Source organism: Haliaeetus albicilla, chromosome 19 (assembly GCF_947461875.1).
Source record: "Haliaeetus albicilla chromosome 19, bHalAlb1.1, whole genome shotgun sequence".
Classification (NCBI taxonomy): Eukaryota; Metazoa; Chordata; class Aves; order Accipitriformes; family Accipitridae; genus Haliaeetus; species Haliaeetus albicilla.
The window spans coordinates 20769472-20786409 of NC_091501.1; the positions used below are offsets into that span (position 1 = coordinate 20769472).

The following is a 16938-nucleotide window of genomic DNA, read 5'->3' on the forward strand; positions in this document are numbered from 1 at the left end:
AAATGGTCCATCTCCTGGATACTGTAGCTCAAATGCAGTAACTCCAGTTGTACATGAGGACTGAAGGATCTTCATTCCCAAACGGTTGTCAGTCTTTCAATAACTCAGGCTCAAACTTTGGAAATAAAGACCCACTTCCTCAAAGATGAGCAGCGCAGGAAGCCAGTAGACAACAAGGACAAGTTTGTCAGGTTTTGTGATGGTGTTATTGTTATTTGTTTGTTTGTTTTAACGGAGACAGCATGATGTTGTGTTCTTTATCTGTTGGCATAAGTACAAGCAGCTTTATACCCAGGTATATGGGATTTCTGTAGTTCAAGTAAAAGTGAAAGATGAATAGGTGAAACCAAGTCCTTATTTGGAGTCTACCTTGGAAAGAAGGTAAAAAATGCTTGGAAAATAGATAAAAAATAGATGGGAGCTTTCTGTGAACTTGACAATCACTTAGGGAAGAACTTGATGATCACTCTGAAACTGGGAGCTGAAGTGGCTGATGCTGCAGATGCACTTTCTACCAAGGAGACTGCACTAGGCTGCAGACCTCTTCTCAATATACTAGTAAGCTTAGGAAAGTAATCTCATTAGACTTTTGTTTCAGCTTCAACTAGCTGTCTTCCACATGTGACCAAAGCTAACATGGGGGCACTCTGATGTTGTCCATCCAGTGAGGAACAGAGTTGCACCTCAGCAGCAGTATACTTGAATCTATGGCATCTGACCAGCAAACCTAAAGGCTACACACAGCTTTTGAAAACAGCCTTGAGTAGCTGCATTTGAGGCATCTAGAAATGGACGCACAGCTTTCCAGTGTATACCCCCTCTACTGTAACAGACAGACTGCTTTGGGTCCCAGCCACCAATTTCAGGTGAAGGAACAGCATGGCAACAGTACTGAGTACTGTAGAGAAATTAGGGAGATTGAAAATGAAAGTAAGTCGGTGCTTCTCTTTCTGGCTGAAAGTGATCATTTATCTAGACTCTCTAGCTTTGCTATTTCAGGTTCTTCCCATTATTATTGCTATATTGCCTATCTGAAGGAGGTGAGTGGGGTGCTTTTCTTTAATGATGCACTGCTTATTTTCCTCAGAAATAAGCACCAGTACTTTGTGGCTCATTTAAGAGGCCCAAAATGGTATGGATCACAGATCTGGAGCCTTGACTAGTTGCTGAATCAACATGTTAATTTACCCAAATGCAGGCAAAACATGGCCACCAGTGTAGTAGATCTGGATCTGGTGTCCAAGAGGAGGATTGCCCAAAGAAGCAGACCTTTGCAAGGTGTGGGACACACCGTGATGGGAGGAGAAGCTGCTTTTGGGGCCTTGAATGCACTAATAGGCCTCAGGTGCTCCGACTAGCTTTACCTGGGGTTTCCATCTGTGCACCCACCGCTCATTAGCCCAGGAGCTTTATCTATGTTCAGGGCTGGGCACTCCAGCTGTTGTCTGAACTATGTTGTAGGTCTGTCTGTGTCTAGTCCTGGACTGACTTCAGCTCTGGCTCATTACATGGCCTTTGTCTGACAGTGGCTGGACTGTCAGTGGAACCTTTTGCAACCCTTGCTCTGCTCACCTGTTTAGATGCTATGGGGCCATACCCCAGTCTGTGAGGTTACTGGCAGAGCTGTGGTCAACCTAAGCTTCTGGCTAGCCTTCCCTTGTAGAGTAGCCCTGCTCTTGCTGTTCCGTTACAAGCATGCCAGTTGGCTGCTGCCTTGCTGCTTGGTTTTGATGTAGACTGTGCTTGCAGGATTGGTGAAGCAGCATGAATCCCTGGCAGCTTCTTGGAGGCTCAGCACATGTTATCTCTGCCTCTGCTACAGCTTTAGAGCAAGTTTTGGGGTGTTCTCGCCTGTCTGAATAATTTCTTATTCTTTGCTGTCACCACTCAAGTTTTTCAACTCCTTCATCTGGTCCAAGATGTCAAAGAACCAAGGAAAAATGAGCTGGATAATGGGGAAGAAAAAGTCACTGGGAAACCATTGCACCAAAGGCTAAAGCATGTATGTAATACTCAAGGAAATAATGATCCTTGGGTCTAGATATTGAAGAAGAAAGAGATTTAAATTCAGTCCCTACCTCTGCCTCTAGGCCTACCTACATGTTTTCTTTGTTGGCAATGTCAGCTTAAGAAGTTCCCACCCCCTCATCACAGATAAATGAATGAATTCAAATGAACTTGTTTTACCTGAAGTGTTTCTTTTGGCTTTGAAGTGAAGATGAAGGAAGGGCTCCTGTCCTACCTAGTTCTGTGTTGCTCAGACCCATGGTCTGTTTTGTCTTATCTCAGAAGACTATCTTTAAGTGGAATCATTTCAGTAATCGAGTTTGACATGATTCGACAAGCAGATGTAGCTGCACAATTGAGGGCTGATAAACTGAAGCGTGTGGGTTAGAAAAGAAAGGAGCCACAGTTCAATGAAAACTTGAGCTGCTTTCTTATAAAGAAAGCATGGATATTTAGATCCCAGTTTTGTCACTTCTAATGCCTCAGTGTTGTCGCTGTAAAGTGATCAGGGGAATCAGCTTTTGCTGTTTTGTCCTTTGATTTTACAGCAAGTCCTCATAGGCTAAGGTTAATATTTCTAGCATTTCTGCCCCAAGAGAAATTACACTTGTAAGACACTCTGATATCCTCATTTATTGTTGGTTGTTTTAGAGTTCAATTTAGCCTTTACTCTTAAAACTAGGCTAGCTTTTTTTTTTTAACATATGCTGCTTTTTGGTGTTTTCTTTCCTTTATTTTCAGCAAAACTGCAGCTGGCTCTTAGTTCTGATGTACTGTCTGGTTTCTGCTGGTGAAATTCCAAGAAAGGAAGCCTTGGGGACAGAGATCTACAGTCCTTTCGCTCTTTCAAGTATTTTTGCATGGATATCACCCAGTCTGCAAGGGGACAGAAGCCTTTTTGTCCAGATCAAAATTTCCAGTACTCCTTTTGACTCACAGCTTTATTAAATCTTCTTCACCTGGTAGCCTCCATAGAAGTGAGCTCTCCCAGACGTGAGTTTTCTGTTGGTTTCTCCACTGAGTTTGAAAGGAGGTAGATGTCTCTTGCTGACCCTGGTTATTGAAACCAAGGAGCTGTGAACTCCAAGAGCAAGAGTAGAGAGGAACAATGCCAGAGAAGAGGCTTTCATTGCTACTGAGTGAAAAAAAGACCTGCATGAGTGTCCCTAAATCAACTGTCCTAAGATTTCATCTGTTCTTCAGCCTGTTGGCTTGTATTCATTGCTTTGATAACATCTTAATGTGCTAATGTGGTTTTATTCATGATTAGCTGATGGACTAAGTAGACTTCTAGGGCTCATCTCCTTTAGGACTACTCCACAGGGTTTGCTGTACCGGTGTAAACCTGCAGTGGATGCATGCAAGGCACCAGGCTCATTGTCGTGGTTTAACCCCAGCCAGCAAGTAAGCACCACACAGCTGCTCACTTGTTTCCCCCTCACCCAGTGGGATGGGAGAGAGAATTGGGGTGGAAAAAAAGTAAAACTCATGGGTTGAAATAAGAACAGTTTAACAGGACAGAAAGGAAGAAACTAATAATGATAGTAATAACAGTAATAAAATGACAATAATAATAACAAAGGGATTGGAATATACAAAACAAGTAATGCACAATGCAATTGCTCACCACTCACTGACTGATGCCCAGTTAGTTCCCGAGCAGTGATCTGCCATCCCTGGGCCCCCACTCCCCCCAGTTTACGTACTGGGCATGACATCCCATGGTATGGAATACCCCTTTGGCCAGTTTGGGTCAGGTGCCCTGGCTGTGTCCCCTCCCAACTTCTTGTGCCCCTCCAGCCTTCTTGCTGGCTGGGCATCAGAAGCTGAAAAATCCTTGGCTTAGTATAAACACTACTTAGCAACAACTGAAAACATCAGTGTGTTATCAACATTCTTCTCATAACCAAAACCTCATAAATCCAAACCATAGTACTATACCAGCTACTAGAAAGAAAATTAACTCTATCCCAGCCAAAACTAGGACACTTATGTTTGCAGAAGAGTACTAACACAAGTCACAAGCAATTTTCCATTGCTGGGGACTAAACACTGTGCTTTCCCTGTACAGGCTTCCATTTCAAAACATATTCGTTGTCTGTGTTGGCCAAAAAAACTTTTCCAAAGAGTCAGTCTTTTTTCTCATTAGTGAGGTTTTATTTGATTTGTTTTCTGCTCTGCACATGGTTCAGAGATCAGGAAGGAAATTGCATAGGGCTGAAATAGGCAGGTGCATGCATCAGTAATGGACTGTAGCCACTTGATGCCGTTCATACCTATATAGCTGACTGTGGGGGCTGGCTGGTTTGCAGAGTAGTTAATTCGGTCCCGGGTGGTTTGGTCAGCTTGCTGTGGCTAGCAATGACACCCGATGGGCAAAAGCTTGCATGGATTTTTCATGCGTAGCACAGAACAGCAGGCATATCGACATGCTCTGTTTTCTAGGTGTTTAGGCTCATCTTTCTCCAAGCTTGACTGATGCTGGTTCCCAGCCATACAGAGCTTATGGAAAGCCATTGGCATCTGTGTTCTGTGTTGCTGTTTGGAAGTCAATTCTTGAAGGCATATTTTGTCTTGGAGAGAGTAGCTACAGCAGGAACTTTGTGCACAGGAAGAAAGTGTAGATTTTGCTTAATACATGCAAAAAGGGCTTCTGTCTTTTACTAGCCACTTTTGGCTCCTGCACAGAGGTTAACAGCACTAGCCCTACACAGTCCTTAAAAGCAGCCTCTGAGATTGCAGGGTCTGCAAGATTGGCAGGAAAATACTTAATTATATATAAAAAATAAATGGAGCCCTTTTCCCATAACAAGAACCAAACCATCTTTCTCCAGCTCTGACTTCATGGCATCAACTTTGCTGTCCTCCTTACCCACATCCTTTCCTTTAAAGCACAGGTTATGACCTAGACGCAGACCACGAGCAGCAAAGTGCAGCATGCGTGGCAGAGGCAGTATCATGTCAGCTGCTCCACAGTAATGTCTGGTGAAGACTCATCCTTGTGAGGGACCTCCTACATGCAAATAGAAACCTGCACTTGGACAGTTAGATCAACTGGCGTGCAACAGCTTAATGAGGAAGTAAGTCAATTAGTCCCCCTTCCACATCAAATTGATTGTCCAGGCCCACTGGGACTCCAGCAGTGCAGGGCTATGTGCTGAAAGGCTAGTCCTGGTACAGCTTGTGCTTACTGGAGCACCAAAATTGGAGGTCCCCACTGACTGGAAGCTAGCCAATGTTATTCCAATCTAAAAGAAGGGCGTGAGGGAAGACTCAGGAAACTATAGACCTGTTAGTCTAACCTCAGAACCTGGAAAAATTATGGAGAAGATCATACTGGGTGCTATTGAAAGGCATTTAAAGAGCAATGCAATTGTCAGGAACAGTCAACATGGGTTCACAAAGGGAAAGTCCTCTCTAACTAATTTAATATCCTTCTATGATAAAGTGACCCACCTAATGGGTGAAGGGAAGGTGGTGGATGTAGTTTTTCTGTATTTTAGTAAGACTTTTGATACTGAGAGATGAGTAGGCTCATAGTGTGCTGGGTGAAGAAGTAGCTGGACAGGGCTCAAAGGGTTGTAGTGAATGGGGCTACATTTGGCTGGTGGTCAGTCACTAGTGATGTTTCTCAGGGCCAGTTCTGTTCAATATTTTTATCAATGCTCTGGATGCAGGAGTTGAATTAGCAAGTTTGCTGGTGATACCAAACTGGGAGGTGCTGTTGACTCTCTGGAGGGACAAGAGGCCTTGCAGAGGGATCTGGATAGATTAAAGCATTGGGCAGTCACCAATGGGCTGAAATTTAACGAGAACAAATGCCGGATTGGGGAGCGGCCCTGCAGAAAGGGGTCTGGAGGGCTGGTCGGCAGCAGGCTCAATGTGAGCCAGCAGTGCGTGCCCTGGCAGCCGAGAGGGCAAACCCCATCCTGGGGGGATCCCACACAGCCTGACCAGCCGGTCAAAAGAGGGGATTATCCCGCTGTATTCAGCGTTGGTGCGGCCCCACCTGGAGTACTGTGCGCAGTTCTGGGCCCCACCATGTCAGAAGGATGTGAAGGTCCTTGAATGCGTCCAGAGGAGGGCAACCAAGCTGGTGATGGGGCTGGAAGGCATGTCCTGTGAGGAGAGGCTGAGGACTTTCTGCTTGTCTGGTTTGGAGAAAAGGAGGCAGAGGGGTGACCTCATGGCTCTCTACAGCTTCCTGAGGGGGGGACGTGGAGAGGGAGGTGCTGAGCTCTTCTCCCTGGGATCCAGTGAGAGGATGCGTGGGAATGGTTCAAAGCTGCGTCAGGGAGGTTCAGACTTGACATTAGGAGACATTTCTTGACTGAGAGGGTGGTCAAACCCTGGAACAGGCTTCCTAGAGAGGTGGTCAATGCCCCCTGCCTGTCGGTGTTTAAGAGGCATTTGGACAATGCCCTTAACAACATGCTTTAACTTTTGTTCAGCCCTGAAGCGCTCAGGCAGTTGGACTAGATGATCACTGTAGTCCCTTCCAACTGGAACTATTCTGTTCTGTTCTATTCTATTCTATATTCTATTTTAAAATTGTACCTGCATATGAAGCATATTCAGTAGGGCTTTACAAGTAGCCTCTATTCTGGTCTTCTGTTTGAAATCTCTGTTGAAATGGAAATCCTCAGGATTCCTCACGTGCTAGGCCAAATAAAGCACCCTTTTTAGGGCCTGGCATCACCTCTTCCACGGATATCAAAAATCTTCATCCTCCAGTGTATGTCTCCATTTCATTGAGTGGGTAGCACCACAAGACTTCTGTCTGACTCATGTTCATCTCTGTCACTGAAGTTTTGTATTTACACATCTGTCCTTTGACCATTAGTTCCAACAGGCTGTCCAGTTTTGGATCATGTACCTCTCAGGCACTGATTATCTTTCCCATAATTTACCTTTCACTTGCCATCTTTATCTTTTTATTTTAAGGGCATCTTAAATGATATTTCAAATCATTCTTAGTATTTATTCTCCCAGTTCAAGCCTAGTGTTTCAATGATGTTCAAGTCGTTCAACTTCTCTATACATACTCATCTTGCAAAAATCTCCTTTAGTGCTATCTGCAGATTAATTTACCCTGCTGGTTTCTCTCTCCTCCAGACCACTGATGATGTTAAGAGAATGGGTCTATACTCATCTTTTTCAGTACACACCTTCCCCTCAGTTAACACAGTCATCTGTCATCTTTGTTAAAGGTCTTTTTAGTTGTTTGCTTTTCATCCAAGTGCTGACAGCCACACCAATGTGAACTCATGCTCCAGACAAAAATTTTTAGGGGGTCCCATATCAAAATTTTACTGTAGTAAACTTAACTCACTTGATTTGTAAGTTAGATTTTAATAGTTCATTCTTTACTGCTTCTTGAATATTAATTCCTTGTGAGGAATCAACTGACCCAGCTGCAACACAAAGTCAAAAAAGATTGTATTGAGTCCTAAGGTCATAAACTGTTACAAACCTAGAGGCAGCATTATAGGCTTGAATAAGTTTTACACAGGTTTTGGAAAACAGTTCAGAGAAAGAAACTCTATACTATCAGCCAGCAACGAGCCAGAGAAATACTTAAGATTTAAGTCATTGAGGAAAAAACCTGCATGTTTCTCTACACTTATGAGCTAGCAAAGAACAATTGCTCTCAATACCAGCTTCAAAATAAAACCATGATGATTCCAAGGCATTAGCAGATTCCTCCTCAGAAGTATTACACAGAGTGGTTGAAGCTACCATTATCTAGCTAAGTTCAGTGTTTACCAGAACTTGTTTAAAGCAGGGTAAGAGAAAGCACAGCCACCGTAACACACAAGGAAACTCCTGAATACAACCAAGAAGAGATAGTGAAAAATTATGATTGTTCAAACAAGCATCTAAAGAAGCAGATTGCCCAAAGCATCTTGTGGGGAAAAGCTAAGGAGCCTGAGAAGTGAAAGCTGAGAGTTGATGTGAAAGATGCTGGTACTTTCTCTGAGCATAATGAAGAGTTTGGAGGAGATAAAACTGACTATGATACCAGATTATGTTTTAAAAATAAATTACTGTTCCAGTAAGTGAATCTTTCATCCCTTCTTCCCTCTCCCACCCCCCTCCTCCCACCCCCAATGTAATATACCAAGTAGAAGTGATGCTGATGGTACACTGGCAGGTGACTGGCTGAGCATTTTTCATGAATTTCAGTGAGAGGATGGGGAATATTCAACCATACTTGTGAAAAAGCCCAGTGGAGGCTTAGACCTTCAAGTACTCAAAGGATTAATCTGAGTCCATAAAACATGGGAAGAACATTCTGTAGGAGTGGAAGATTTAAACTTCAAAGGGAGTTGAGATTTAAATGTGCAGGAAACAAAATCATCAGTCTGTGAGAAGACTCCTGGAGTACCTTGTAAATGAGTACAACTTACAACTTCAAATACAGAAACGAAACATTTTAAAGGACAGGAAGATGGTTAGGAAGCTGGAGGAGATATGTACGTCTCACAGGCCTCTACGTACGCTGTGGGAAGAGTTGTACGGTATCTTCATGGAATCCACAGAGCCCTTTAACCAGCAGACTGAAAGCTGTAGAAGGGAGCACCAACAAGTTCATAAATTCTTGAAAGAAGTCATTTCATCTGTGTGTGGCTGAAGCTCTTACCTTGTGCCATTCTAATAAACCCTTGATTTCTGACAGTATCTCAGATTCCTCAAGTACCCACAAGTTCTTTTCTCTGTGCCAAAAACACAAGGATGGAAACATCTGAAATAGGTGAGGTGTTTCCTAAGGTGTTCTGAGGCACTGTGGAAAGAGGAGATGTAACACCATATATCCAAATCTGTGCCATGGGACTGTGCCTGGTCACCCAATAAATTCCCCATTCGGTGGCTGCCAGAGCATGACGCAACCCACCTCTTCCCTCAGAGTAACAAGAATGGCTGGATCTTTCCCCACATCAGCAGCACTGTGGGAACCAAGATTATTGCCTCTCAGTGACTCTTGAGTAAACAACCTCAGTTTACAAGCAAAGCAGAGAGACTGATTGCCTTAGAAACATGGAAAGCTAACCTCTTTTCACTATTCTTTCTCATCTAGATGGCATTCTTTGCAATACTTGTGCTCCTCAGTGTCTGCAACTAATGGGTGGAATAATTTGATCTTGGTAAACAATTATTTTGCTGGTGTGCAAGAAAAGAGCAAAGTCTAGCTCCCTGAGCAGTGCTAACTGTGCAGGGAGAACAGAAGCAAAAGCAGCAATAATTATACCCAATTTCCTAAGCGTAACTTCATTTAATGGGTAAAAGAAAGGTTGGTCTCTCACTATCATGCACAGAAGAGGGAAACAGTACCCAGCCTCTAACAGAAGGAAGGCTGAAGGAACCTGTGACTGCACATCTGCTAAGGTGTACAGCTGGACAGGCAGATACGTAGGTTGTATGTGCAATCTCTATACACCTGCATATGCCCACATATGTCTTAACTGACATCCATATAAATGTACGGTAAGTATGTCTGTGCATGTGTTGACCTACAAATGAATGTATATGAGTGCACACACTCAGACCAGATGTAGCATGAACATTTTCAACCTGTTCATATGTGGTCAAACTTATGGAAGCTGCTGCCATTGACCCACCTGTACGCTCAGGTGCATACCGCTCCTTTTTTGTGTACGAGAACACCCTGTGTGTGCTCTGTGGGAAATACATTCCAGAGGATGCTGTTTGTGGTGAAACGCTTAAGCAGTTATTTGCCTGCTTCTTTGACTCCAAGTCTTTTTCCCATTCGCACAAACCTGGAGATGCAAACTTATTTGACCCTGTCAATCACAAAACAGCTCAGAGGTGCTTTTCTGAAAATACATAATATCTGCAGTTTATTTTTCAGTTTGGTATGAGGGGCAGGGGTTGTTCAAGCACAGGCTTTTTTCTTAGACATGCATCCCATGGACGACTCAGGGCAGAGAGTCTCTAGTCCTTCACCAGCCGGTAGATGTGATGCTGGGCACCATGGTCACTAGTTGACACCTCAAAAACATATGCTATGCACAGCAAGGTCTCCTGTGTGTCCCTGTTTGTCACAACCTAGACAGAAAAGGAGAAGAAGCTGAGATGGCAACTGCTGTTCCTCTGCTTACATATTCCAACACATTTAACATAGGGCAAAAAGTCCGTAATAGGCAAAGAACAGAGAAATACAGGAACGATACACAGCTCAGCCACTGCAACCCTCAGTCTATGTGCCCACACACCCAAGCAAAACACTTTCACAGCATTGGGACTACAATGCAGTGAAGAGACAGGGAGGTGCGCAGAGTCCACTGTGAAGAAAAGAAAGCTGTGACCAAGCAGTGATCACGTAAGTGGAAGCAGGTCCACTAGGTCCTCTATTCCTCACCCCCTGGTGTTGCAGATTTCAGCAGAGAGAAGGTGTTTCACAGAAAATCTGTTTTTGCTCTGTTTGTTGGGTATAGACAGGCCACCTGTGGTACATCCACTCCTGCTTACGTATCTGTTGATATATCACAGCCGTGAACAGTTCTTTCCCTCCATCTGCTCCTGCTTGTCAGTGGTAGACACAGACCATGAGGATTATAGAGTATAACTCATTTTACAGGAGACTTATAGGTTTGACTCCATTACGCTTCCCATTCCATACACTGTAGATGTCAGGAGAAGGATGGCTGCTACACCCATGCATTCTTACAGAAGCTCCTTTTTTTCCATTTCTTTTTCTATGGGCCTTCAGGAACCTTAGCTTCTCTGCAATATGACTCAGTGTCACCAAGCATGGTGATGAACAGTGTTGTCCTAGTTTCGGAAGCGTGCACTGCCTACACTACACGGCAGGGACAAGCGAAATGTTGCACCCAGAGCTCCTAGCTCCTTCCCTCTCTCTGTCACTGCAGAACTTTGCACATTCTTGTCATCTGAGTTTGTGCCATAGCTAAAGCTTCAAGCCGTTCTCTCCTGCTGGAGGAGATACATTTTTATCAGCAGTAGCACCAGCTCAATTACAGAAGAAAAACATACCAGCTGGAGGCTTGAACTGTACCGAAGCCCAACTGTTCTTGTGAAAACAGAAAGAAAATAGCTGTTTTCAAACTTGCTTATTAATTTTAGCAGCCTGATTTCGGTCTATTCTGTTTTCTTTTCTTACTTCTTGATTGGGTTTACAGCTGAACTAACCCTTCTTTCTTCTGCAGGCCATCGTGAGTTATACACACCCAGGTGTGGCAAGGCACCAGAGCCTTTTCTGGAAAATGGGCTGTGAAATCCTGGAGGGCTAGATACAGAGCAACGTGCAAAGCAAGACAAATCATGCTTGTGAGATTAGGGGTATCTAAGCTCATGAAAGGGTCTAGAAAAAATGTAATCAGACTTGCCTCAGAAGTTGGTAGTGGGGACTGAGGACTAGCAGCACCCCTTGCATTAAACATGATCATTTTTCAGCTCCCCAGTGGGGAGTGAGGGGTGGAAGATGCTCAGTCTGCTGCTCAGGGAGCAGGACTGCAAGGCAATACATAAAAGGCTGTGCCAGTACCCACATGCGACATGCCTCTCTGTGACAGGAGGTAAGGGAAGGACATGAGATTACTCAAAACATAAAGCCCCAGAGGAAGTATAACTATATGACAACTTTGTTCATAAAATTTATAGCAAGTGTGGGCCTGACTGAGGAATGAAACATACAGAAAGTAGTTACAGTGTTCTTCAGTATGAATTACAGCACACAGGCCTTCCATCTCTCTGTCCCTGCCTCCTTCATGCTTTTGCTCATCTAAAAAACCTCTTAGCATTGATACTCCTCTTTTCTTCCAGATGCTAAAGATCTCAGTACAAACATGAAAGAGTAAAGCCTCCTAAAGCCCTGTGAGGTATACTATTAACCTTGTGTTTTACAGCTGAGGTACCTGAGCCACAGAGCAGTGAAATGAGTTGCCTGAAGTCCCACAAGATCTCTAGAGAATGGAATGAAGACCACTTGATTTCCATTCTTTCATACAGCTGCTAGCATCTCTTCTACTTACCCAACCTCAGGTTCTTTGGGCGAAGATCTGTGACGCATCTTGTAGAGGCGAGCACAGAACTCAGTCCATTAGGAAAATCCACCTTTTAAGCTGTCTTTGCCCTCTTCCCAAATTTCGGCTGCATCCGAGCCTGGAAAGGCTCCTGGTACGACATAGACACTAATGCAAATCTAGTTGCTGCAGCCTTGTAGTACTGCCCTACCTAGAGGCTGCAGTGATTCATGAAGGTGTCATAGAGCTTCCCCCAACATGCCCCTTCCTTTATGTGCCTCTGTATTCTTTCCAGGTTCAGGATGGTCCTGAGGAAACAACTTTTTTTTTTTTCCCTCCTACCTGGCCAGTGAAGAACTCTTCCCATGACAAAATTAACAGTGCCACTTAACAGTGCTCTTGTTTTTTTTTTTTTTTTACCTTGCAAAAAGGGCCAGGGCACAGAATGGACCTCAACATTTGTCCAATAGTGGAATGAGCATTTCCTTCACTGACTTTTGCATCCTTCTCCTTCCTTTATCTCTCTGCCTCATGACTTCTCCCTTTATCTTTCTTTTTTTCTCTCTCTTACTCACGTCTCTCAAATTCTTCTGCTGCTTCTCTGCATGAGTTACTATCTCTAGAGCTCCATAAATGGTCTTGATGTGCAATACACGCAAGAGATACCAAGTTCAATTACATGCTGAGCTGTAAAAGGAAATCTGCTTTGACTCACAACAGTGAACTCCTGCATGGGGCTCACATGTTTCCAAGCTCCAACGAAAACAGTTGAAAGTCCCACCTGTAAGATAGTAAAGTTCTCCAGCACACTGTTCATCATATACTTCTCAGGAAGGTGCTTGAGTTTATGAATGAAGTTTATCATGTATTCGCAGAGAGGGGAACGGTGAATGCGATAGGAATAGTGTCCATTTTCATAGCGTGCATACTCTGTCTGCAATGCAAAACACAAAAGGGGCACATGGGGCTAATGTTGTCACATTAGTAGCATTAATCACATAAAGGGATTCAGAACAGAAAAATTACAATGGCATTTTCAAGTCATTTTTCTAACAGTAATGAGCTGATTAATCATTCTTCTACAGTACTTCGCACCAAGGGCAGTCTCCTTGAGCCCTCTAATTTCTTCAGCTTGATTTCTTTTTACTTTAAACAGTGGGTTCCAGCTTACGAGCAGCAAACTGCCAAGGAGCTGTGAAAGGTAACTAAGAGGAGCAGACCAATTGTCAGCTATACTACGGTCTGCAACTCTACTGGAAAAATATTAGGTGTGAATAAACTGAACAAGTTAAAACTACTGCTTTAGCAAGACCAGGAAGCTCCTAGTAATGATGGTAATCGTATGCTCAGGATACTTCACAGCTGGAAAGGACAAACGCCTTCTGGTACCAGTGAGAGAAAGAACATAGTATCTCTGCTCCCCCTTAGGAGAGGCTCTGGCCAGTGTTACAGAGAGGGATTTTTTTTGTTCACATTCACATCTTAGCTGCTGTATATTTCATCTGCCTTTGAACAGAAGCTGAGGCTGGATTCTATCATTTCACAGCATACCCTTAATTGCCCGTTACCTCCTTTCACCCCCAAGAGCTTTGTTTCCTTTCATGTGCACCACGACACCTTTCTTTGGCCTATCTATCCCATCATGCAAATACACAACCGGACTTCAGGCATTTCTATCATATGACTGGAGATGGGTCTTGGGGAAGGATATAACTTGAACTGACTGCTGACAGGAGAACGACTGGTGTTCTGCACACAGGCACTCCTCCTGCACCTAAAGGCTCCTTGAGAAAGAGAGCAGCAGGAAACAGGTCAGAGCAGCTCTCTTTGCAGCTGAACGTGGCATCAGAAAGAATTTCTTCGTTGTCGGATACATGCATAATTATGCAGCTCCAGTGTTGCTCAAGATGTAAGTGTAGAAGCACTAAATAAAGGCCCACAAAACCATAAGACTATAGCCTGTAAATTATTACAGTCTATTAATTAATAGCTGTAGTCTATACATGATCTGTTTAAAAACACCGATGAGAGTGAGGTGTTGCCTATTTGTCTTCACCTTTCTGGACTACAAAACAAGGGTCCAGGTTTCCTAGCTTTTTTTACTCCCCCAAAAAACCCCAGAGAATCACCAGAGCTGAGAGTCTTACATATTCACATGTCTTCAGAAACTGAGATTTAAGGAAACAATAGCAAACACTACCGGGTCTTCAATGAAGTCCTGAGACAAGGCCATGTTGCAGGCTAGAGCAATCTTGTACCTGCGTATCTCAGAAATAATAATCTATGGTATCCATCTCCCTGACAACAAGCATGGGATATATTTTGCCTTGAGATATACGCAAGATGCAAATACTTGAAGAGACAAAACAGAAGCCAGAGAGAACCTTGCACCCAGGTGTCTGCTCCCTACCTCCACTTTCTCCACCACCTGCTTTCCAAAGGAACACACTTTGGTGGAACAGGTAATGACCATGTTTTCTGGGCTCTCATATTGGCTGGAAACGCCATAGAAAGACCTGGATTCATCTTCAATATTGGTGTTCAAATCAGCCTGCCAAAAAAAAAAAAGGGGGAAGAAATATAGATGGTTATCAATAGATGGTTGTGGTGTTTTTTCACCATTACCTTGCATAGCCAAGATTGTAAAGCACTGGAGTATCCAGAGCTCCTTAAGCAGATGAATGCGCATCAAGCAAGCAGTGAAATCTGAAGATTATGCACTAAAATCCAGTTCCCACCTCAGAAAATGGTGGTGGGGATTTGCATACACATTGGGGAAATCTGGTGGAATATCCTCTTAACATTAAAAACATATGACACAGCCCCTTGCCTTAGCCGATATTTACCGTAACTGCACAGTGCCAGTACAACATGGAGGTACTCACAAAGCATGTGGAGAGCAGACAGGAGGGCACTGTAGAGACAGAGCAATGCAACAGACAGGCTAGACTGGGCTGCCTCACTAAGGTGGAAAAATAAAGGTACAGCAACTGTAATAAAGCTTCTCCACACTGAATTCATAGGTAAGGGGAAAGAGACAGAGCAGAGAGAAGGCATATGTGAGTACACACACGCATTAGGCTCGGGTACTATGCTATGAAGAATGTAAGTAGACAGGATTGCAATGTAAGGAATATAGGTTGCTGATGGATCCAGCCCAGTTCCACGTGAATACAAACCCATCTCCATTAGCAGCCACAGTTTTCAAATGTGGGTGCCTAAGGTTGGCCAACTGAAGCTTCATGTTGGGACTCAACTCCTAGAACTCCTGGTTGTCTGAAGTTCCCACCAGGGGTCATTCAAACCCCGTGCAGGAAAAGAAGAGGCGGCTGCCTTAAGCTCGGAAAACACAACAGGGGTGCGGGAATGCCCAGCTCAGCTTCCTCCCTTTCAAAACTAAAAGGGTAGAGCTGCTCTGTACTCCACAAGCCCAGGTGCTAGCTTACATCAGCAGAAAAGCAATGACCAGTTCCCATAGGCTACTTCAGACTATTGCATTCTTCCTGCTGAACTGAGGGAAACAGGAAACTGAACAAAGTATATTCCTGCTATAGTGGATACGGTGTGAGTAGGACTGCATTAGATGCCATTCCAGCATGGTTTTCTTAGCCGATATCCGGGAAAGTTTTTTATTCGAGATCTAGAGCAGCGCTTGGGACAAGCAATGCTAGCCTTGGAACTGGACCACTCAATAATGAATCCCCCTTTTCTTTGCCATACAAAATACCTGTCTCTGCCATGGGATAATACTGTTAGCTTATTTCTCTTAAGTAGCAATTTCACAAGAGGTTTAAGTCAATCTAGAAAGTGCCAGTCCAGCCTTCTCCCCATCCGTAGCCACACAAGCTTGCTGTTGCCTTTGTGCCACCATTAGCCATTGCACGACTCTGTTGTTAGCCAGATGAGAGAGTTGATCCCATCCAAGACAAATTTTATTGTGGTTTTGGTGAGTTAGTTTTCAGTAAGACAAGAAAAATCACTTGGATCTCCACAAAGCTGCAGGGGCTGGAAGAGGTGAGAACACACACAAAAGCTGAGGGCACAAAGAATGCCTACTTTGATGGCAACACATGCTCAGGTTGGCTTGAGCCTCTTGGGAAACTGCACCTCCAAGCTGTAGTTTCATAACACCAGGCTGGTCCTGACACCAAGAGAGAGCAGTCTCACTGTCCCAGAGCAGTTTGTGCCTCCCCATTCCTCCTGTACTGACACAAATGTTTCTGTAGCTGTATTACAAGACTCGCTGAGGAATTGCTCAGCTAGTTCTCGGTGGGATTGGCTCCCTGACCTGATTCAGAAGCACTTGTGTGTGTTCAGACAAAAAACATGTGTTGGGAGGATGGGCAGCAATAGGGAAACCAGAAGGCAGGATTGCTGCTTCTAGTGAATTCTGGGTTTGAGAAACTACAGCAGTAACTAGGAAACTGCTAGAAGCCATGCTTTGTTGTCATTCCTTTCAAGTTGAAAAGTTTTGCCCCTGGAGAGTTAGGCTGAGCCATCTCTGTACCACAACACTCACCAGCACCTCCCATTGCACAGAGTTGTTGTCACAGAAGAATTCATCATTTTGCCAATAGTCATGCCAAAAGCACTAGCAGGAAAAGCAGCTGTGTAATAATGTGCAGCGTTTCCATTCAATCCAGTTCCCATGGCTGTTAACTTGCCACTTGAGGTGTGTGAAGGAGGAGGTGGTAAAGGACATAAAATAAACCATCCTCCCGTTTATTTCAGAAAATTCAGTTCCATTTTCCACTTAGCACAACACTCGGGCATTGCTGCCACTGTGCCATTGTGCACACATACTTCCACCTAGAGAAAAACTACCATCTGCATTAAATGATGCCACAGAAGATCCAAGCAAACGAACCAATAACATCCAATTACCATGATTTTTTTTTATACTACAAACTCAGAAGCAAGTGAAAGA

The 16938-nt window shown here is 43.9% G+C and overlaps 1 protein-coding gene across 7 annotated transcripts in view; it reads right to left on the bottom strand.

Moving 5' to 3' along the window:
- Positions 1–9835: 9835 nt before the first annotated feature.
- Positions 9836–16938, bottom strand: part of TEAD4 (TEA domain transcription factor 4) — a 59255-nt gene continuing 52152 nt past the window's right edge. For 6 of the 7 annotated variants that reach the window (XM_069806707.1, XM_069806705.1, XM_069806710.1 and 3 more), the window contains 3 exons: positions 14422–14562; positions 12727–12945; positions 9836–10074 (listed from right to left, as the gene is read on the bottom strand). In XM_069806707.1, coding sequence (XP_069662808.1) covers positions 9961–10074; positions 12727–12945; positions 14422–14562 — 474 coding nt within the window. In that variant the 3' untranslated portion in view covers positions 9836–9960. The remainder of the gene's footprint in view (positions 10075–12726; positions 12946–14421; positions 14563–16938) is intronic. The other variant, XM_069806706.1, reaches the window with a different exon arrangement.